The 24708-nt window shown below is 43.8% G+C and overlaps 1 protein-coding gene across 8 annotated transcripts in view; it reads right to left on the reverse strand.

Annotated features, from left to right (window-relative positions):
• The window catches only part of LOC124072513 (AT-rich interactive domain-containing protein 1B-like), a 190566-nt gene that overhangs the window by 151875 nt on the left and 13983 nt on the right, over positions 1–24708 (reverse strand). For 3 of the 8 annotated variants that reach the window (XM_046413986.1, XM_046413988.1, XM_046413987.1), the window contains exon 1: positions 7272–9298. The exons of 4 other annotated variants lie outside the window; for them this stretch is intronic. In XM_046413986.1, coding sequence (XP_046269942.1) covers positions 7272–8522 — 1251 coding nt within the window. In that variant the 5' untranslated portion in view covers positions 8523–9298. Of the gene's footprint in view, positions 1–7271; positions 9299–24708 lie in introns of those variants that run through there. One more of the 8 variants, XM_046413985.1, reaches the window with a different exon arrangement.

Below are 24708 nucleotides of genomic sequence, written 5' to 3' on the forward strand. Positions count from 1 at the left end.
TCTGTATTGGATATCTTTGGGAAGAATTAACATCTTAAAGAAATGAGACATATAAACTGCAAAATAAAGTTCACTTGTGTTTTCGATATTGAATCCAGTTCATCCGGTTCGTGTCAAAGGAGTGGCTGGAATGCAGAACACCCAAGTATGGCCCTATCAGAGAGGTGTGCAATGCAAGAAAATGAGAGAAATCCCAAGACTAAATATCTGTACTCCACACCCACTTCAACACATAACAACCAAATTTCTAACATAGTATCTGCAAAGAGCAGCGTCAAATATGCATGCGTGCATCCACTGTGTGAGAGAGGATGTGGAGTGAATGTGCTTTCTAAATTGCTGAGATAAAATTGTTCTAAATTAGGTAGAGTTCAGCCAGGGCCGACCACTAGTGTCCTGCTGTCACCAGTGTCTATAAATCACCAATATATCCACACACCAGCTCTGTTCATGCACGCATGCGCGTGCGCGCACACACACACACACACACAAAGCTGTAATGGACATCTTAGGTTAGATAGAAAAGGAAAAGCGTGACAGGAACATGTGGTTGGGAAAATACATGGTTGGCCAGTCAACAAAAATGACAGAAAGATGTACACATATAACTGTATGTTAGAGAGAGAGAGAGAGAGAGAGGCGGACTGACAAACAGAAAAAAGACAAAAGAAGAAGGTAAAACTCAGAAAGAGAGAGAAAAAAATGACCCCGTGTTGGTGCGTCGTCAGCGTCCCATCGTTTTTCTATTTTTGTCTCGCTGTGCATCACAAACGGCAGTCAGCGCCTTGCTGGTGATGTTTAGTTGTATTCTTCCTTTCTTTTTTTTTTTTTAAGCTGAGTGTCAGCGCTGATTAGGATCAGCTTAAACCAAACAATAAGACGTGTGACTGGAGTTCACAGTCTACAGTATGGAAACAGAGAGGAGTGCAGCGGCTTTGATGTGCAAAGTGATGGATGATGGTAATGATGGTGATGATGATGATGATGATGATGATGATGATGATTTTCTCACAGGCTGGTGAGTGGAGGAGAAGATAGTGTCAGTGGAAAGTTCATACATGAAGTCATACACACCTACACACATACAAACTATACGGATTATGAACTGGCTTCTACGTGAGCATGCATTTACATTTTTATGCAAGCTTGTGCAGCAGGTTGACTCACTGAGAAATGTTCTACAGCGACATTGTGAAAAAAAGACACAAGCCTGGCTTTACAAAATAAGAAAATTTTATGCTTGGAAATGGTTGTTAAAAATGGTCTCTTCTCTATCACTCTATCATGTCCTCATATCATCCTCATTTTATTTCAAGGGTGCTCATTTTGTAATAAACATATTATTCAGCCAGTAGACTAAACCAAAAGCTCAATGTAAAAGAAATTATGATAATATACGAACATAATTCAAAAATCTTCTACATTCTCACAGTATACGTATATGTGTATATTTACAGTATATGTAAATAAAAACTCCTTGGATCTCTTTCTTTTTGTTCAACTGGACCATTGGACTTATTATACAAAGAGGGAGGAGAAGCACAGTTTGGTTGGCTCTTAAAAATGTCCTGCTGACTGCAATCACAAAACTGCTAATTTCTACAGGAACAGACCTGTCTGTTTCCCATTATCTCTTCTGTAGCCAAGAGAGGAGACAAAGGATGTGGGCAGCAGCAGCAGCAGCTATTGTGAGCCGGACAGTCAGTAGTTTCAGTAGTGACCCACAGATCTGCTCAGTATAGTGTATAAATATTTGATAGGATACGCAGGTTGTCTAAATACCTCATAACTGACTGCTGTTCCCTTGAGAGACCTAGCTGGCTACTGAGAGCCAGCAACATGAAGCATATAAAAGAGGAGAGACCACATTTAGAGAGAAAACACAGAACAAAAGAGAAGAAAACAAAACGGAGAACAAAAAAAAAAAATGTGCGAAAGTGGAAGCAAAGAGTATACTGTATAGAATCATCTGTTTAGTAAATATGTGACTATTATTTAACTGCTATATGTTTACTTAGCAAAATACACAAAGAAATAAAGAAAGAAAAAAAATAATCCTTTCTCCGGGAGAGAGGCATCCTCCCTTTCAGCAGCTCCACGTGGCTAATTAGCATATGTGAAGGTCAGGGTGGTGGGGGAGGAGGTGCCACCACAGCACCCATTGCCATGAGTCCTGGCGCCCTGCCAGCCACACACACACAAACACACTAGTGAAGAGAGGAAATCCAATATGGTTGTGTGTTTCAGAGTCTAACAACTCATAAATACTTCTTTTTCCCTGTGTGGTTCAGAAGGCTGAAGTGGGGTGAGGTCCAGTGGGACAGGATTTTAACTATGCTGACATTTGCCCGAGTTCAGATACTGATTCCCTTCTCCCTCTCTGTCTCTGTCTCTGTGAAGTCAGCCAGGCTTATTCCTCCTAAGTCAGCAGCCCTCCACGTGACTCACTTCAAATATCGTCTACATTTCTATATCTCTGGCCTTCCTATACTTTACACAGAACAACAACAGCCAAGTCTCAAGGCTGACAGCAAATCATAACCTATTGAAATAGGAAATACTAATTAAAATCAAATAAATTGTAACAAAAACAAACTAAAACTGATTTAACTAGATTTGCTTGTGGTTGATTTATTTGTGACTGCATGATCATCATACTGACGAGAGCTTTTCTTTGTCTCGGTGTTCAGGCTGCATAGCATTTGCTGGTGGTAGTAAGTGTGCACAAAATAATATAAGGCTGTTTTTTACTTTAACTCAGCTGACAGATAGAGAGCCAGAAGTGATTTAAAATTTCTAAAGTTTCTGTTTGTCCTTGTATGTGTTATGTGTTTTATCTATGGCGTATCTATGGCTGTATCTAACTCTTAACCAGACTGTGATAAATCCTACAAAATCCCAGAATGCCAAGGCACAGCTATAGTTTTCAGGGTTATCATGAGAAGACTCCACCACTGCTGACACAGACTAAATAAGGTTGTGAAATGAATCTGAAACGACTTTCAGATCAAATAATGAGAAAAAAATCCTTGGACTATGTCATCCACACGGAAAAGTCAAATTCTCCCATAAGCACAATTAACTTTCTTCCACAAAATTGCTAGCGTTTTGATTTTTCTTCTCCCTCCTGACACCAGAAGTTCGGCTAAGACAGAGCTGAGAAACAGCTGACACCAAATCAACGCCCGCTTGTATTAATTAAATTCTTTCTTCAGGGCATTTACACATCAACCTTTGACTCCAGTCGATGATGTGAGTGCACAGAAAAAGCCACAAAAAATTACACTTATTTTATTAGCTAGCTAATAATATGTGAGCTTTTGTCTAGTGATGCAACTGGATAGCTGTTTTTCTTTAATTCATATTATTTAAAAAAAAAAAAACGAATTAACTGACGTTTTGTGGAAACCGCATGCAGACCGGGGATAACCCCAGTCTGCCAATTACCTAAGCAGGCTGTGTTTCACCCAAGAAGATGAAAAACGCTGTGCCGGGCCCTTATCGGACGCAACAGAGCAAATTAAAATTTCACTCTAGTGTTGCTAATCAGCGCTGCGCTGGCTGGCCAAGACAGTGGTGTAAACAAAACAATGTAAACAAACAAGTGACGGGAAGGGGCAGAGAGCAGGAGAGGGAGGAAGATAGACGGATTGGGAGAGGGGTGGGGCAGAGGTTGGACTGCTTAGTGTGCTGACGAAGTGGCTTTAGCTTTCTCCTGCATGCACACACACACATGCTCACACACAAACTGAGAGCGAAAGAGAAGAGACACAAACTCAAGGACACACACAAACAGAAATTCTAAACGCACACCCCAGAATAAAAAGGAGCACCCAAACACACACACCTACAAGCCCATTTCCTGACCAGACCTCATGGGCTGTCCGTCTGATGCAGAACATGTACCATAAATTAAATTCCAGCAGCCACAGTCAGGCCCATCACTATGCACAAGGCTCCCTGAGATAGCCGCATAATACAATGTGACATTGATGCATTGCTCCCATTATAAAGTCTTTGTTCGAATCACACTAATAATTCATAAGAGAGAAATGTAAACAGTATGCACTAGAGAGCACTGCAAGCAGGAATCATTTCAAGGTAAGCACATTACCAAGGATGAGATTGGGTCTAGTCTTTGATATGTAGAACTACTGAGCTTTGATTTCAACTCTGAAAAAAAAAAAAAAAACAACCAAAAAAAAACTAAAGCAAAACATCGAGCATAATGGTAATAAATTAGTGGAAACTGTAGGTATCCATTTTTTGTTTTATTAGGTCAGGTTTTAAATGAGTTGCTCCGGTAATTATCTAAGCAACAACACTATTTCCAACTTGCTAGGCTCTCATTATCTTCTACTAATTACTTTTATTGTTCTCTGTGTGTGCTGTGTGTGTTCTGATTAGTGGATAACAGACGGATCCTCGTTACACATATAGGTTGAGACAGAAAATGCTGTTTCATCTGCGACGTCAAACTAAGTAACTCTTCAGGATTGCACATATGCTGTTCTATTAGTGCTATACATACACACTGCACATTAGAAAGAAGAAACACACTGAGCAGCAATGGCCTGGATTTAAAGCCGTTCACATGCAGACAAACATGTACGCTCGCATTCAGGCAGAAGGTTACACACTGAACACCGAATATTGCTCTGTTTTCCCTCAATCAAATAGGCGACAGTAATTTTAAAAACTAGGACAATGTCATTTTGCTGAGAGAGCAGGTTCAACACACACTACTGAATAAAATAATCTGATGTGTGTGCACAAACACACACACACACAGTGGTGTGGCTCTGTCTTCATTTTCATGAGTGACCAGACAAGTGTGTGTGTGTGTGTGTTGGTGGAGGGGGGCGTAAATGAGGCGCACTCGTTTCGCTCAAAACTTGCTCCTGAAGAGAGGCAGTGGGGAGGGAAATTGAATTTGAAAGAGGGGAAACTGTGCCAACAGGTGACAGAGGCGTGCTCCGACCAAACGCACTCCGAAGTGAAGCGCAGTCATATCACGGGGCCAATTTGGAGGCAGTATTATGCACTACACTGCTCGCCTTTCTCACACAGCCTGTCAGTGCACAGGAGAGCCGTGCTGCCGCTCCAAATATGAATTAAACATAGGGCTTTTGTAGCGTGAATATACTGCTGCTGAAATGTTGATAGAGTCAAGAAAAAACACAGTAGCACATGCGCTTATTCCTAAAGTGAACAACCAAAATAAAAAAATATATATTTGCATTGTACAATGTTAAATGCAAGATTTGTTTAGGGAGCTGGTTTGGTGGAATAATCTGCACAAAAAAACTGAATATGAATCTTAAAGAATATGACTCATATAACTATATGCTGTGGCTGTTATGCCAGCTGACTTTAATTTATTCATGTACACACACTCACACACCAGTATTCTTCATATCTAAATGTTACTGTGGGTTTCTAGTGACCATCCTATCAGTGCAATATTTGATACAATCAATACCACAGCAAAACCTCACAGGCTAAAACATCCATTTAATATCCCCAGCATCCAATGCAAATTGCCTTTGATTGAAATAATGCAGGGTAATAAACGTCTTTTGTTTCGCAAGAGGGAGACAGTATAAGCTATGCTTAAGCACACTGCCCTCCAGTCGTACAGATGTGCCATCCAGCAGTGTGAATAATTTTGTGTATCAAAATCAACCACAGAATAATGGCTGTTCTGGAGAAACACGGTATTGTTTTGGGGAAGACTTTTGAACTGGCGGCTACACCCTCCCCCAGCTGTAGGTCTGCCTGCTGTTGACACAGTGGTGATTCAGCACAGGACACCCAGTGATACTTGAGTGCGGTCTCCCTAAACAGGAGGAGGAATGCTTTGACAGTAGCATTTTCTTCCCTCCCTCAACCGTTACCACTGATGGGCCCTCAAGCAAGGCATTCAACCCCCAGCTGCAGCAACCCACTGAAATTGCAGGCGTTGTTGTGTAAAACTGTGGTTATGAATAAGAGTGATTTAGTTTGTGCATTAACGTCCCACATGTAAGATAATTGCGCATGACAATTACTCTAAATTCAGTGGGAAATGATACACTGAGATCAAACAGAACAAGAGAGCGTAAAGCCTGAACATACAAGCCTAACAAGAAATTTAAGATTATAACTCACTCTACACAAAAACACATTATCTATTTCCTTTATCATTCTGGGCTGACATTGCAGTATAGTGCAGTTATGAGCAAAATCATCAGGAGCAGCCCAAAGCTTCATAAAACTTCAGTTACTGCGTTGGACGGCCTCCAAGTCTGGAGTATTCCCATGAGACGAGAATGCGGCATCACAACAGCGCCATGGACAAGGATTCCTGCAAGAGTCCTCTTTTTTGAGTGTAGTCTGCCCAGAGGGGCCACAAGGAGCCAATCAGATGGCAGACTGGGTGTCAACTGTGAGCACGGAGAGCTTTTAGCCAGTTTACCTCCACTATTCAAATTCTGAGAAGAGCTGCACGAGAACAAACGAGGCGCACGGAAGCGCTCCAGCTCGATACGGAGCGCACGGAGAGGGACCGACGGTCTTCACGTGGCCGCGGTGTCCATTTGATTTCTCAGATCAGTTCAACACGATGACATGACAAATATCGCATGCTTTTAGTGTTTATTAGTGATCATTTACCTTCATTTTTATTGGGATGTTTTACTTTGCTCGACGAGCGCAGCGAACACAACACGTCTTCTAAACAGGGCGTTTTGCAACGTGTCTGACACCACGTCGACAGCGACGTGCATCTGCCCAACATGATTGTTGCTTTTTAATCTACCAGATAAAATTAAAAAATAATGCGGAGAATACACACATGGAATGTGAACTATTGAGATGGAAGCACAGAAACACCAGTCTGATTTATATGGTATTAATTATTTAACGCTTGTCATACCCTCATCAGTGAAGCTGACTTTTTAAGAAATAAATTTGGCTTTTCTTCCCTGTTATCTGTTTTGTTAAAACTCAGGTAGGGCTGATGTTTAATACATTTACACAAGTCAGAATTCTACACCCGAAAAGGTCGTTCCTCTGTATAAAATCAACCCATGGTATTTCCGTATAAATCACTTAGAAACTTCAGCACTCTCATCTTCACGTAGGTAAACAGCCCTTGTCCGAGGCACACGGACTGCCGTTGTGATCAGCCCGTGCACACACACACACGGTAAAAGTGACACACCAGCGGTGAGAAATCCGAGTTCATGGTGCACGCGGGAGGTGTTGGCTAGGAAGTTTCCAAAACTTACCTGCGTCCTGCCGAGGCCTTGCCCTCCGTTGCCTGGACTCATTGAATGAGGGTGGTTTCTCTGCTGTCCGCCCCAGCCGTGGGCTGAGGTGGTTCCATACTGGGGTCCCACGTCTTTCCCAAGGCCCATGCCGCCTTGCTGTACCGTGGAGCCGCTGTAGTCTTGGTACGCGCCACCATAACCCCGCATCATGGGGCTGGGGGACGTCAGCAACTGGTTGAGCGTCGGGGTGGCCCCTGAAGGATGCTGCTGCTGATGGGTTTGTCCCGTGAACCTCTGAAACCCACCCGAAGCAGCTCCCAGGGGAGACTTGTTGTGGCTTGCTGAGGAGTTGCTGCTCATCATCATGTTCCCAGGTTGTCGGCATCCAGAGGGACCCATCATCCCGTAGGCCCCGCCGCCGTAACCCGCCCGGTACGCTGGGTACTGATTATACTGGCTGTTGTGGTACCCTGCTTCGTGGGAGTTCTCCATGCTGTTATGCGCCGAGGAGTGCGTTATCCCCATCCCACTGCTTTGTTGCTGCTGTCCGCCATGTTGCTCATAACAGGGCCTTGCAGTGTAATAGTTGTTATTAAACTCAGAGTTGTTACTAGTTGGCCCCAAGTTAGAGTGTTCATACCTTGTACCCATCATCCTCTCCGCGGGTTTACAGGTGAGGTCACTCTCACCTTTTCCTGACATGTGCTGCTGCTGTTGCTCCCCTTGCCCCCCCAACAGGTTCTCTTTTCCGCCGTGGTGTTGGTGATCCATACCTCTGTCCCCATGGGGCCCCTGGCCGTTGTTATTGGCGGTGTTGTTACTTTGAATCTGTCGCTGCTGATGTGGCGCAAATTGGCCAAATTGCGGCGGCGGCTGCTGCTGCTGCTGCGGCGACGGTTGAGACTGAGGGGGATCTCCGCTCCCCACACATTTCAGCTTGTGGTTCGCGATCAAACCCGTTTCTATCGAGGAAGTGGTTGAATTCGTCGTAGTGGGCGCGAGGTTATTCCCATCTTTGTCGCGACCGTCCGGAGCGTTATGAGTCGTGGAAGTTGAATGAACCATGTTGAGATCGTTTCGGCGGTGATGGTCTACATTATTCAGAGTCCCATCTCCAGCACCCAGCATCGGTCCAGTCCGCTGTACGTTCCCTCCTCCTCCTCCTCCTCCTCCGGATTTCCCCGAATTGAGCTCCGGACCCAAACCGCTGGATAATTTCTTATTTTTGTTATTAGTTCTGGTCGGAGCCGATGCAACTTGCGCAGCCATGCTCACTCCAACATTTCAGCGCGCAGTGACAGCAAGCCCCGACCAGCCTTGAACACAGAAAATAATACAAGAGGGGGAAGAAAACACAAGCTGGGAGGTGAAAAATATATTCAGTGGAAAAGCAAGCTCTGTTGTAGCGCTGCTGTAGCTGCTGTGGTGAAACGGTGCGTCAGTGAGGCTTCATGTTGAAAGTTTCTCTGCCAGGTTTAAACGAAACTTTTTTTTCTTCCCCCCTCCGCCTCTCCTCCATCCCGGTTCTCGGTAATATGTAGCAGCGTCTCCCGGAGCCCTTGTGGCCCAGCATGGCATTAGAGAGAGCGGGCTCTACCAGCTTATCCACCTCCAGGGCTCCGGCGCGCCTCACATGGAAAATCCGGACTGGAGTAGCGAGCCATTAACCACGCTGCATATTGATGTTTCTCTGTTCAACGACTTTTTGCGGGCGGATTCTATAGTTAAAAAGATTCACTAATGTGGCACTATTTTGACATGACACTCATTATCCTATTGTCATTATAATATAAAGATTTCTTTTAATATTCGCACCTCAGGCGGCCGAGGAACGACTCCTCTTCCTTTAGTTTAAAGCACGTTAATTTTAAAAAAACAATACCCATGACAGATGGAACATTTCCAAATTAGACGTGGACATTGCTCCTCCGCTCGCTCCACAAGAATCCTTCAAATAAACACGTTAAGTTTGCCCCTGCGAGTTTATGCGCAATTATCCAGCACTGATTTTCTTTCTTCCCATCCTCTCTGTCCCTCGGCTCAAGCCAGTTCTCTGCAGCGCTGACAGGAGTCGGACACGCAGCCACAAGCTGTGCGCAATATTTTTGCTATCGGAATAAGAATGTAATCACACTTTATAGCTCCTATAATGCTGTAATATCTGTACCACAGAGTTCACCCCCTATGCGCTCCACTCACTCCTTTTCGTCAGTAACGTCCCCTTCAACAAAGAACCATAGCATTCCTGTAATAAGAGGCAAAGCATGGAAATATCACAAACTATAAACTGTATAATATTCTACAGGACTATTCGGTATGAAAGTTGATTTTAAAAAATGGCATTCAGTGCGATTAGGTCACTTTAAACCCACTGTATGTCTCCATAGGAATGTAATATGAATTTTATGAATATTAAAGGAATTCTTCATTAGGGTCTCATTTGAATAAAAGGCTAGGTTCTTTAATTTCCTTCATTTGATTTACTGAGAATAGCCTGTCAGAAATGATAATAAAAATTAAAAAAAAAAAAAAAAAAGGAGAGGGAAAAAAAAAAAAAAAAATCAACCCCAGGCTGCAGTGTAGGACCACACAAAACCAAAGTCTACAAGATATGCTACCCCATCAGTGGTATTAAAACATGAATGTAAAATAGTGCTTAGTAAAGAAGCTGGGGTGTCTGTTGGGACTTGAATGAGCAGAGGGTCTGCTTTGATGAGATCAGATGCATTTGATCAACAGAGGGAGCTGCGGATGAAAGAGGGGTGGAGGGGAGAAGGAGGGGGTTAGGAAGAGAGGGATTTGGGTATGAGAGTTGTGCTGAGGATGGTCATGATAATGATAATGACTGCTGGTGGTGAGAACTAATGTGACAATGACAATGACAACAAAGATGCCAGTGGTGGAGGTAATGAAGACCATAGTAAAAGTGATGACTACAGGTGCAGTGATGACCATGATTTTTCTAACACCTAATTGCTGTCACATATTGGTGAAACGAGGAGGCACAATTTACTCTGACTTATACTTTTTGTTCAGTGTAAGGTAATTCACTATGAGGCCATGTCCATGACAATGGGAAGACCCCTGCTGGAGATACAGTGCCAGTACAATTGAGAGCTTAAAATACATATATATATAATACAAGCAGAAACACACCTTTTCAGTCAGACAGAACCTAGTGACAGGGTAGGACTTCCTTATGTAAAAATATTTAGAAATGAGGATTCTGTGAAGCTTGTGTAACATGAAAAAAAAATATTATCTCATGTCAGCAAGAGGCTTAATCTCACTTTTCCAAATGGAGGCTTGCTCACTGGAGACAAATAAAAGCGAGTGACATCCCTGGAAACCTTTCCCAGCCGTTTGCCTTTACGAGTCCATATGGCAGAGAATAAAAGCTATAACGTTGTTATAGTCCAAATACAACTCTCCATGGTGTTCACCATACAGTATGCTCAGGCCCAGCCTATAGCATCAACAGGACCAGATGGCTATTTATCTATAGGACACCCCGAGAAGACAAGACAAGAGGAAAATGCGGAAGTGACTGCTGTTGCTGTGCGTATGTATAGAAGAAACTACATCTCCTTAAATGATCCAAAATTCCTTCATGTTAGAGCTTCATCACTGGTTGTGTGCACCCTTTCTGATTAGAGCAAACCTCATCCACACCCTTTCTGCTCTCTGTACTTTGTGCACATGATGATTCTGGCTCCCATCAGTGTCCCAGATCAAAGCCTCAGCTCTGATCTCATCTAGAGCAACACTAAGGCTGACAGTGAGGGGACCTGGAGCATTAGCATATTCTATGATGGCGCCCGGCTTTTCAAGCCGTTGCCTCGGCAGCTCTGGGTGTGTGCGCTGTGGCTTTGCAACTCTAATTTTGCTCTCTCGCTCATTAAAAAAAACCCACTGTTCTCCTATTAATTCGCAGACACACTGATCTGTTTGAATGGCGAGGATGAGCGTGTGTGTGTGTGAGAGAGGGAGGTGGAGGAGGGCAATGGCTCAGCGCATTTGCATTTATGTTTAATTTATAACCTTCAGGGGCCCCCTGATGCAGCAAGATTGAAACAATAACTCCAGACAAACACCGGGAAGAGAGAAGGAGGAGCTGGAGGAGGGTGGATGGAATTAAAAATATACAGATCTGGGATGGTATGTGCTTTGCATATGTGTGTGACTGTGTGTTGGTGAGAATGCTGTTACTGCATGTGCACCCATGTGAGTGCACTTTTCTGAGTATTCATTTGTGCTTCTGCATCAAGGTGTATCTGAAACACACACACACACACACACACACACGCTGACAGAGAGGCAGAGGTCTCTTATCCGTGGGGGGATAACATGCCACGGTGAGTGTCTGTCAGGAAGAGAGCTGGAGTCTGTTCTGAGGGAGTCTGCAGGGATCTCCCCCTAGCAGCACAGCACAGCAGACAGCAGCAGCAGCAGCACAAGCCTGGCCAAGCACAGAAACTGGGTCAGCCCAAAACACACACAAACACACACATACATACACACGCGTGCGCACACACACACACACACAGCTCAGATGGATGCAGCCCCAGTGTCACACTGTGGGTGTGTTTGAAGGAAAAAGAGAAAGCATTTGGAGAAAGAATGCCTGGATGATGGGCTGTGTACGTGAGAGAAAGCATGGTAGTATATTTTGCATTACTGATGTTGAAGAGGGTGGGGGGGTTGTTGTATAAGATGAAGGGTGGATGGCTAAGGAGGAGGAGAAGGGGGTGTAGCTGAGACAAAAAGGTAGCCAGCCATTGTGAGCACACCCTATGGAAGTGCATCAAATTGATCCATAGTCTTTTCATTTCAGGCTTGGATAAATAACAGCATTTGCATTGATCAGTCTGCAAAACCAGGCAACGATGGGCCTGGGACCATACGGTATGTGAGTCTGTGTGTGTGTGTGTGTGTGTGTGTGTGTTTGTGCGGCTGCTAACAAAACACATCTCTTATTCCTTTCTGTTCCTTGTGGAGTCGAGGGCCTCACCAGAGCTCTACAAACGGCTATGATGGATAAAATGTTTTCAACAACACTTGAGAGGAGTGGATGCTATTGTGTCCGTCTGTATACTGAAACAGAGAATCACAGAATTCCCTGGACGCCGCATGCTCTATTTATGTGTTATGAAAAACATGACTCAAAAGAAAACGGAAAACAGCTATGCTCTACTTTTACTGTCAGCTATCATGTGAAGTGTGAAGAGAAGGAACAGGATGAGAGCGAGATACAGACAGGGAGAGGAGAGTAGAGGAGAGTGATTTTCTTCATCCACAGATCCTATCGTGATGGTGACAGGGGACTGGGCTCTTAGAAACACTCCCCCCTCCATAACTCCATCCCCTCCACCCCCTCTGATGCCTGTCACTGCTCCTCTCCTTCCCTCCCTCCCCTCTCCTGACTGGAGGAGTGTGTGAAGTGTCCCCCGAGAGGCACAGACTCAAAGACGGTATTTACAAGATCCACACTGAGCCCACTTTTAACTGCCTGTGAAGAAGTTCTCCCGCCGCCTTTGATGTGCAAACCTAATGGGGAAGAGCTTGCCGCCAGTCATTGCATATGTTAGCGAGGCAACGTGAGCTAATCCGCTAGCATTGCAAGGTAGAGTTCATGCTGCTTGTAGTAAGTGAACACTTCAAATGCAGTACGGCTTTGGTGCGTTGCTGCCCTTGGAAAGGTCCCCACTGGCAAACAATCGCTTTTGCGATGCATCAACTTTTACAGCAAATTAGTGGCATTAGCAGTAAAAGACGAGCACCGTGCTCATTTCGTTGATTTAGCATATTCATGAGTTGACATAAAACCCATTGATGTGATCACCAAGATTATACACTACAGTAGAAACTCCTTATGAAGCGCAAAATGTAAAACCAATAACATGATTATTTATCCGATTTACAATTAATATCCTATATCCATTCTTTACTGGGAGTTTTTTTTTAAAGTGGTGTTTGATTCTCTTGCTGCTTGACATTTCTATGCAGATGGGGTGACTAACATCAACAAAGGAGTCAGCAGAGCGAGCTATCCCACATCGCAAACCCTGCCACAGCGTGCGAGTCTGTTTAAAGCAGATTTTTTTTTTGTTCTGCTCTGGGTAAATGGTCTTGAGGATTGAGGACTGATGCATCAGAGCAACTGGCTCCTACTGCCTTCTGTCAACTGAAAGGTCAAAAGTCAGATGGCACATTTGGAGACTCATTTGCTCAGTTATCCAAAAAACTTGCTCACACACACACACACACACACACACACAACAATACACAGAGGTAAAACACTGACGCATGTCCAACTAAGTTTTATCTAAACAACGGCACAGAGAAGGAAGGCTTTCATAGAAAAAAACAGAGGCATTTGGAACGATTTTGAATTAGGCTAATTAGGTTTGTGTTTTGTTTGTTGTTCAGGAGGCATGATCAAAGTGATATTTCACCAATTTGTGTCAGCTCCGGAGGAGAAGAGGAAGAGTCTGGAGAATGCTGCCTATTAATCTCCTCAGGTTGGTGTGCTGTGTGTTAGGGATTGTAATCAAAACAAGAAAATTATGAATAATGAAAAGTGTTGATCAGAAATGAGACAAAACAGTAGATTTGTGCTTTATTAGTGGCTTATTAGTAACAGGATTGGACTCATTGTGGGTTTTTCCTATTTTCCTGTTTTACAGCTCTTTAAGGGGGTGGGGGAGCTTCAATTTCAATGCATGCTCAATCCTCCCTGCTCAGCCTGAGTGGAAAAAGAAAAATCAAAGGGATGTGGATGGCTTGACCCAGGAGCTCAGAGTCTGAGAGCAACTAGCTGTTTTGATCTTATCTAATATTTATGAATAACTTCCTTGATATTTCCTTCGCTCCATGAAGCCGTCCGCTTTTACAGTGTTACACAATGATGTCTTAGAGGGGCGATGACGGAGATCAAACGGGGCCTGGGCTCAGAATACAGAGCGTGCTCTCTCTCTCCGTAGCCTGAGAGGAAACTCAGCAGCAAGCTATCTAGCACTGTGTGATTGAAATACAAGCTCCACTAGGCTGCAGCATGTAGTGCGATGATATTTGTATTTGTGTCAAAGGAATGTGGGCACAGAAAGGCAAAAACTGTCACCCTTTCAGCACAAAGACGTGTGGGTCTGTGTTTCTGCTTGTGACTGCATCTTATGCATCTCTGGCCGTATATATGTGTATTTTATCCATGAAATGATTCCACAGCCTACCTTTCACAGAGCCAACCATTCAAGGCTGTTTGGATCAGTAATGGCCTCAGATGCTTTTCACTATCTCTTCACAAAAGTCAAGTGTTCTCAACATGTTATTTGCTCAAAGTGGCCTTGTTCCAAGGCTCTATTGTTAGCCTAATGGAGGCTAGACGACACTAAAGCTCTAATTATGGACACCAACGATCAGCCCTGATAATATTGCAAGCAAAGTGGGTAATTTGTGGCTGTTGTGTTGAAGGGTTGAAGGGAGCCAAAGAAAAGGGAGGGGGTGGCGAGGAGAAGAAGGGAGGTGGGGGAGTTGTTTTCTTGTGTCATCGACGCGTCGTCCCTCACCCTAATCATTACCCCACAGCAGAGAGCCCAGACGTGGGCACAGCAGGAGGATATTAATGGACTGTGTGATATTATGGTTCCCTTCTATTCAAAAGGAAAGTTCTATTACATTATGGGACATCAACAGGTGATTTCTCTCTGCTCACTAGTCCTCATCGAAGTACACTCCTGTTTTATACATTCCCTGTACGGCACAGCTCAAGTGCCCATTTCTCTTATTTAATGCAGATATTACACATATAATTGACGCATGCTTATAGATCAATGGCTTGTTTGTCACTAAGCTTGCTGCATAGCTTTGCTCATACCTGCCTGAAAGACTGCCCAATAAAAACTGAGTGATTTGACTGAATAAATTTGAATCCAAAACCGTAGAGCAATAACAAGTCATCTCTGCATCGTGGCACTGTCTAATGACATAATTCCCCAACAGTAGCTACTGTGAAAGGTTGGACAACGCTTGGCCTTTATCTTAAGTGTGGCCTGAGGTAAACAGCCTATCATCATCAATGCAGTGCAGTGCCAGAATTGGCAGGATAGATACCAAAGCAACTCAGCAAGCCTGTGCCTATTCTGTCAACACCCAAAATCAAAACTCCTCTCTCTTGAGTGATCTGTCCAAACAATTAAAATGGATCCTCTTTGTACCATCACACTTAACATGTCACACAGAAAAATGAAAGGAGCCTTGTGTATTGGAGCTGCATGCCGTGACACCTCCCATGACAAGCCCCACGGAGAGAGCAGCGCACCACAGGAATGACGGCACTGTTCAAATTTTAAATATGTTTTGACACGAAATCAAAAGTTACTCACTATTATGGGGGAGAGATTCCCCCTTTTTTTGTGTGATCACTTATTAGACCCCAAGGTGAACGAGGCAGAAATACTGACACCTGAATATTCTCTTTGCACTTTCTTTTGACATTTTTTTTTTTTAACAGATCTGGGAATCATTTCACATTGTGAGATATCATTTCATAGTAAGATTGAAGCTCTGATCTCTCCACATCTGAGGCTCATGAAAAGCCAACAATGATCAATGAGGATTCCTGTGTGAGTTGCTGGGATTTATCTTCCTCACATTCTCCCTTCTGGTGTCCAAAGCTAGGTTTGCTGCTGTTCCATTTCTGATTATAGTAGTATAGAAGATTTGACAGCTTTGCTGCTGCAGCTCTGACAGGGAGTGTTAGGCTATTTCTAACAATACAGAAAATAAACTGAACTAGAAATATCAGGGTTTTTTGTGTGTTTGAAAGCTGATTGTCTTGATGAATTTGGTGCCTGATATGGACAAGAACTAATCAGCCAACCAATCCCATCAATCAAACTAGCTGGCATCTGACATCTTTTTGTCATGTGACAATGGCCTTATGTGGGGAATAATACATTTTCCTTTCACATTAATAAGCTTGAGTGGCTTTAAACATAATGGAAAGCAAGACTATTTCATGGGCTTTCACTGTACTCTGTGCATAATCCTTAAAATGAAATTCCTAATCTTCTACCAAACAGGGGAGAGGTTTTTAAAGCAAGACCCCAATTATGCCCAGCCACAAATTAGCATGTTTAATGCAGCAAAATGTTTTAATAAAGAATAAAAGCAAGGCAGCAGAAAACAAAAGCCAACTGGGTAATAAGATTATCTCTGCCAGGCGACCAGTGCACATCATTGTAGTTCACACAAATGGAAGAGATTATAAGTCACATTCAAAACAGCCTAATCCATGAAAGACTCCCGATATGATTACTTTCTATTACGTTTGGTGACTGAGTGCGATGGATTTATCTGGAATCCTGAGGAGTCTTTAAAGTACAGTTGGACATAAAGGCAAAGAGCCAGTTGAAGATTAGTTGAATCCATCTGTGATAAGCTTTAGCAGTTTGGCCACAAACAGAGATAAACACAAATCTGAAGACCAGATGATGTAATACACATTCGACAGCTATAGATTATCCATGAAGATCAGAAATTACCATAATGTATCAAAGGCGTCATTGCTTTCCAAAATACACAAATAGATTTACTCATTTCTGTCAAGAAACTGTCGGATTTTTAAGTTTTTAGCAGCTACGGATCAGACTCAGTGCTACCTTAACTGATGTTTAGAGAGTTACGGTGTTGTTAATCATTGTTGTAGGTGTTCCTTCACTGCATCCCATCTCTCTTGGGCCGATTACAACCTCCTTCATCCCTGACCTCCCCTTAGTTCCTGACAAGGTCAAACATCTCCCATTAGGGAGAACTAGGCCTTGCCTTTTGCCAGAGAAGTATCCAAGTCGTACATCGTGAAGGTCAGGGACTGCATAATGAACTGGAAAATGTCAGTTATATTACTCCCCATTTAAATAGCGGATTTTCCGGCACCGGGAACAAGGGTGATATTTACCCTTTTTCCTGCGCAGGCCTGGAGTAAAGAGTCCTCTTAATCCAGCTTGGTGTGTGAAATTGAGCCGTATGTGTGAGGGAATGTGATTTCCTGGTTCCAGAGATGAGTATATCTGCCATGTTATACTTCACTACAACCAAGTCTTCTTCACCAGGGGAAAAATATGATGAGAAAAACCATAATACCTTCTTCCCTGTGTATTAGTGGTGCCTACAGTTTTCAGCACTGTCAGAGAATTCAAAGCATCACATACGGGATGCTTGAAAGCAGAAATGATGGCAGTGAAGACAAGAGGGAAAACAACAGCTAAATAAGATAATAAATGCATGATTGATATTCTTCTAATGCCAAAATATATGCCCACTGAAGTGATGGAGCAATTACTAATTATTAGTCTGATTATTCACATTTCCCAGCACATTCACACACCGACAGGAATGTCAACGGCTGCATAAATTAGCGTGAAAATAAAACAGGAGAGTCGACAGGGCTGAGATGACAAAAGGGCATCCAAAGGAGAATGTTAATAATGATTCCTCTAAAACAATTTCCATTAATTTTCAGCCATCTCGCCGGGGAGTAATATCTACATGCCCGAGGCAGGTTTAAATTGCATAGTCTGCCTGAAAGAGGAGGCGAAGACTCCCCAGTGTCCAGCTGCTCTCATCAGAACAGGAAGACTCAAGCAACACCCAGGAGACAGCACCACAACAGCTGAAGCTAAGCTATTAGCACAGCCTCAAACCAGGGGAGATACACACTGGATACTCACTGTTTTGAATGACTTTTTCCTTTATGTGTGAATATTTTGTCTCAGGTAGACAGTATTATCAGACTGCAGCTCTGTGTGCTGCCTGCTGCACAGCTAACACACAATGTCACAAGATAGGACGCGAATAATATGATCATTTCATATTCTGACTCCCTGCCAGGGAAGATGTCAGTTGGACACCGGGTCACATACCCAGTCAGCATGTGAAGGCAGAGCTGGGGCTGCAAGCTTTGCCGAGAGGAGAGGGAAGGCAGCCAGCTAATGTCACACATACCGGCATCAGGGATCTTTGCCACCCCCGCCGCCCACTAAAGTTATTCTGTGGCCGAGCTGGCACCTCGCCTCTCTTTGCGGCCAATGTGAGGCCGCTTTGCTTGGTGACACCGGGCATGTCTCCTGGGTATGGGCACACCTGGTAGACTGTCAATGGGCACAGGTTTTAAGAGAGGGCAAAGAGGGTAAGACAGGGAGGGGCTGGCACTCCAGGATATCTTTAGGCAAGAGATGACAATGTGCAATAAATACACCACACTCGCCCCCACTAGCCATTTGACTAAGTTTAAGAGTAATACAGACTTTGTAAAGCTGCAATAGCTTCCTAAAGCAAATACTACTAGAAAAAGTGAAAAGCCTCACTTAATAAGAGCTTTTGGCCTGTTTCTATAAGTTGCTGCTGCATGGAAAAATCACTATATTCACTCCCTACATTCATTCTCTTGCCAAACCTTACTATAGTAATAATACTCAACTTTAGTGCACACCAGAAATGACAGGAAAGAGGATGCTGAACTGAATGTACTGGCAGGAGGTGTACAACATATCAAAGTACTGGCCCAAAGTACAACATATCAAAAACAAGATACACTTTCAGGATTTTCTCATTCAGCCCCTGAAACATAAATATTCCCATCATGAGTATTACTGGCTGACACTGGCTTATATATATATATTATGCTCAAGAAGTTTATTATTCAACGGTAAAATGCCCCACTCTGTATCAGCACCTCAGTTCTTAAAGGCTCCTTATCAATTTTTTTTTATATTTGTTATGCTTTTGCATGAAATGTGTCTATATATAATGCTAACACTGACGCTTAGATAACCTTTCAGATACTGATATTTGTTTCTGCCTCGGAAGTTTAGTAAGAGTTTTGTGTTTTCTCAATTGGTTGGGGTTAAAAATATAGGCCAGTTTTCCAGTGAACAATTATGTCAATCAAAGTAAGAGTGATAGAAGGATCCATTCTTGTACTGTTTTAAAGGTGCTGGGGTGTCTGCTTTCTCTACATCTGAATCGTGGCTTTTCCAAAAAGTAATCGATTTTATTGATTTTAAAAAATGTAAGGAAAATATAAAATCATCCTGCAACATCAAGTACATTTAGCGCCTGCTCCCACAGTCACTCACACCATATAAGACCATATAATGAAAACAAAGTTTCCACTCAATAAAAGTTTTCTAATATCCTGTCCCCCGCCTGCTTCTCTAAGAGATTGGACATCTCATTTGCAAGTGAGGGCCTGGAGAAGAATCGGCTGCCCACCAGCCTGTCCGTCAGAGGAGCTCGCTGGGGAGAGTGTGTGCGCGAGCTTGAAAGTGTGTGTGTGTGTGTGTTGATTAATATCAGGAGGGCAGGGCAGTGCTCCGGCTGCGGCTGTCGGTAAGAGTGAGAGAGGACAGTTCTTTTCACTGCCGCCCAGGGAGAAGTCTGCCGGTGGAGGAGGTAATGAGCCAGAAACAGGCTGAGAGGAAAGAGGAGAGAGGAGAAGGCTGAGGGGAGAAGAGTGGAGGAGGTACAAGGACAGGGCGCCATATTCTACCCCCCACCCCCACCACACACACAGCCTTCACTCAATCTCCCTCCTTCCCTTACGCTGCCATCTCTCTCCCACCCACCATCAAGGTTCTCCGAGATTTTTACTTCACCATTTGACACTCATTCCCCACTTCGTTCCGTCTGGCTCTCTGTCTGTTCTGCTCTACATCACACTGTAACTTCAAAATTACATTTGTATGTGCTTGCTTGCACACATTCACAGGTTATTCACACACGTATCCTTGTATTCCTATCCACATTGGGAGCTTACCACTGTGTACGTTTACATGCACACTCTGCACACTACACTACATCCAATTACTGTGATTAAGGTAGCAGTTCATGAAGGTTGCATGGTTTAAAATAATCTGATTTCACGAATAACACTACAAGGATGTCAGTAACACCTGTGTATCCACTATACAGTTGCAGTAGCAATGAAATTTAGTTTTGACATATTTTATGCTGTTAGATGGCAAGCTAACACATTAATTGTGATAATGTCCATGTATAAAAAAAGATTCAACGGGGGGTGTTGTGTTATTACATTGAGACTTTAAGATAAACATAAAGCTGCTCTGATCAATACTTTCATACTGTCAATAAATCAAATGATTGTGGAATGTAAAAGGGGACTGTTCGAGTGACAAACCCACATAGTACTACCATTAGATCCCCTATAACTCTGTGGGGTGTACAACTTTCACCTTGTAATTTGGACTTTAGCAACTTACAATCTATTCCCACCTCTCTAATCAGCTTTATTTCCAGCAGCAGACAGCATAGTTTAAAGAAGAAAAAAAAAACCCTCACTGTATGCATCTTACACAGCAACAAACAGCAGACACAAAGGTAACTTGGTGAACAGCTGCAACTAAAGAGCCAGATATTTTAATATAATAAATAAATAGAACATAATAATAATGATATGTCTGTGCTGCATTTGCAGTTTGTTCTGCTGCCCCCAAATGGCCAAAATATCAATTCATGCACGTTTAACTTTTATCTAACCCAAATCCTGATCCCAATCTGGCCTCTTCAAATTAGAACAGTTCAGAATTTCCTCTTTCACTGGGACAAGTATGACTACTGCTGTTAGCACTCTCATCCAAAGCCCTGAAACAGGTGCAGTGCTTCAACACTATGTGAAAAAAAATGTTTTGAGGCCCTGTAAATCTCTTTGACTATACCAGCACTCAGACAACACTCAGAACAGCGAAGGCCTCAAAGCAATAAGCCATAAAAATAAACACAGCCACAGGAAAAAAAATGGGGCAGCATGTGCCTTTTCACAGTGGCCAGAGGGTGATGAGGTAAACAAGAGGGCATGGGTGGAGATTAAGAATGGATGGTCAGAGTTATGGCTGGGTCGTGGTGTCAGGGGCTAGTCGTGCTGTCTGAGAATATTACCCTCCGGATGAATTTTTGTTTTTTTTTTTTTAGAGCACTGGCCACTGAGCTGTATGCTTTCTAGATGGAGGACTGGGCCATTCGAGGACTATCTGCAGAGAGAGGATGCATCCACTAAGACTTATGAGGGAGAGCTGTGCATGAGAGAGGGGGGGCAGGAAATAACATGAGCAATTTCATAAATGGAAGGGAGAGGCTGTGACTTCCTAAATCGTCTGTGAAAGACAGAGGGAGGGAGCAGTGAGGTGGGCGAGATGGTGAGCAAAGGGGACGACAGGGAGAGAGATGAAGAAAGGCGAGAGCGAGGGTGATGCAAAGTGTGAAAGAGAAAGAAGAGAGGAGAGAGGAGAGCTTGCGCTTGGTGGTAAATGGATATAACTGGGTGATGGAGGCAGGGGAAAAGTGAGAAAGAGTGAGGCTGGAGAGATGAAAAGATGAAGAGGGCAGATTTCCCACCAGCTGAGCGAGCACCTCTATTACCCTTTCTCTCCCCCTCCAAGCCTCCCTCTGCCTTTCCCTCCCCTCTATCTCTGTGTCCTATCAGCCTCAGTGTGGCATCCTCTCACATCAGATTAGCTCCAGCCCAGAGAGACGGTTCAAACTCCTCTGTCAAAGTTATTTAAAACACATCTGACGCTGAGGCCACGCTCTGTTCTGCTCCCTCCCACCATCTGTCTTTCTCCCTGTACGTCCTTGTCGTGGCCCAAACTTAGGCCGAGGCTGGAGCTCCAGCCTCAGCAGCTCAGCTGGGATGCACATCTCCCTATGGCGTCGAAAGTCACTATCAATCAAACATGAGGGTGTGGGGGAGGACCTAGGTGTGGCAGGAGGCAGGAAGGAAGGGAGACTGCAGGAGACTTGCATAAATCACCAGCCGGGGGAAAGATGTCAGAGATAAACATGACCTGGATATTCAGACTCATATTTCCTCTTTCAGTGCAGATTAAAAAATAGTTTGATGTAAGAAGCGCCATATAAAACTTGATTGTTTTCTTGACAAGCTGCTTTCACCTAAGAGCAAAACAGCTTGCTTGGTATCCCCTTTTTACGATGTTTTTTTTTGTTTTTTATTCTCTGTAAATCGATAAAAACGTGTTAGGTGAGAACAAAACACTGCAATCCAATACAGCAGTTAAGAGAAGCTTGGCTTTATAGAGGCATGACTGTGCATTGACCAGCACGCTATGGATGAGTGAGAAAAGCAGATCATGCTACGAACCACTGTGTCAAGGCTTCATTCCTCCTGATGAGAGAGGCCAGTTTGGTGTGGCACAGCACAACTCGCTGCAGCCCATTTTTTGACAGAGACTGCTGTTTGAGCTCTCCAGTCATGGCCTCGGTGATGAATGGCCTCCACTGTCGGGGAAAGAAAGGAAAAGGGGGCCTGGGAGCCCTCCGAGGATCAATACGTACGCACAGGAGAACCTGCTTCGCATGTTAAAAACCCTGATCCAGCCCCAGCCCCCCTGCCCGCTCGCTCCGCTGTCTCCTGCATTACTGACGGACAAACCTCTGGGAGCGAGTGGGTGGGGAACTGAGGCTGAGGAGGAAGGACTCCAGTGTGTGTATGTGTGGGTGCATGTGTGTCCACATGAAGTGTGTCAGCAGGTTTCTAGAGGGGCTGGCATGTCAGAAAACTCCAAGGTCGACATGGCACATCCAAGCACAAAACGTACACAGACACGCACACTCACACATCTCTGCAAATCCACCCATTATTGATGCTCTGAAAAGGGGCCACACTGTGACATGGTAATTCAGAGGTGTCTAAGGCGATGGATATCCTATTAATGAGCCCAAAACAATGACCAGACTAATGAGCTTATAATGGGAATATTGAATGCATGGGAATGGGATTGGGCCTCGTGCAAGCCAAGAAGGGGGACCATTGAATGAGAGCCAATGCACAAGGGCTAGAGGGCTAAAAGCCTGAGACGAATATAAACTGCAAGGGGCGTAGCAGGGGCTGTAGGGATAGGGCTGTGTGGAGGGGTGCACAGTCAACCCAAATCAATACGCCCTTACCCGCATTGCCTCGTTGGGTTTGTGATATACGAGAGCAGGCAGCTTCTCTGAGCATAAATAAAACATGAAAATGCAACAAATTATCAGGCCGAATGGACAGAGATCTATTTACTCAGTAATGCTGTATTTTTTATTTGTCAGATCAGTCTAGGGTAGGAGGGACTGATTGTTACCCTGCATCCAATTTGAGTCAACCGAGTGCTGAGATGTGATTCAGCTTCTGTTTGTGAATTAATGAATTAATCAAAGACTGGTTGGTTGGGGAGGGGAACAAGAAGCGAAGCGAGCAAACGAGTGAACAGCAAGCTGTGACTGTCTAATAGCTGGAAAAGGAATTACAGTCCAATTGCTCTGTCTTATTCTGGCCCTAATGCTGCTGAGGCCTTTTGCAGCAAGCTGGGCAGCCCCTCCGTGTGATTTGATTCCATTTGGAGAGCCTTATTTTCCTCTTGATCTCACACATTAAGGACCTTGCTATTCACCAGAGCAGGAAAAAGGGGGAGGACTGTCAGAGCAATGGAATGGATTAGCACACAGCTGTTGAGACCGGGCAGGTCAATGTTTTAAATCTCTGACTCTGTCCGGTTAAATCTGCTGGCCTGTACTTCACAGACAGCCGTGAATCTAAAAAGGATGAACAGCACTGAGGAGCATGGTTGACAAAAAAAAAACAAAACAACTCTTTCCTACTGGAAGAGGTAGTGTGTTGGTAAAAATGGGCCAAGTAAGATAATCCTTCAAAGCAATAAAAACAGCACAGGACAGACAGAAAGGATCCAAACGTGGAACAGCTGACTGCTCTCTCCACTTGGACCATAAAGGGTTGGTAAAGGATAAACCTGCATGCACTCAGTGAAGATTACCATAAATGCTTGAAAATATTTACTATACAATGAAACATATACACTATAGGGACAAAAGTGCTGGGACACACCTCTTTATTATTGAATTCAGGGGTGGAATGGAGCTGTTTTTCAAATCGTAATGCTTCAGCAAATGAAGACATTTTGGACAATGCTCTATGGCAACAGTTTTGGGAAGGCTGCAGGGCGGGTGGGGAGGTATAATGGTGTAATGGTCAGTTGTTCCAATACTTTTGTCATATATTTATCACCTGAAAGATCACAGAAAGTACAATGCTACCAACTTTGCATCTCAAACTTATCACAATATATATAATCTTGACCTTCAACGGACAGATGTCTCTGCTTTATGTCTGTGAGAATGTGTCTTTTGATGCTGAGGTAAGGGATGAAACTTTACCAGAAGTGCTTGTCTGCTCAGAGCGCAGGCAGCCAATTATCCCTCTTAATTATCTATTGACGAGATGGAATTGATGTTTTTGGAGCAGCGATTGGATAATCAGGAATGTTGGCTACAGTTATTCTCCTTGGCTGGTCTCGCTCATCTGTCCAATCTGGTCTCTTTATTTGAGTAATCTGTTCAGTTGCACAACATATTCCTGCTGAACCATGAC

This window comes from Scatophagus argus, chromosome 15 (assembly GCF_020382885.2).
Source record: "Scatophagus argus isolate fScaArg1 chromosome 15, fScaArg1.pri, whole genome shotgun sequence".
Taxonomy (NCBI): Eukaryota; Metazoa; Chordata; class Actinopteri; family Scatophagidae; genus Scatophagus; species Scatophagus argus.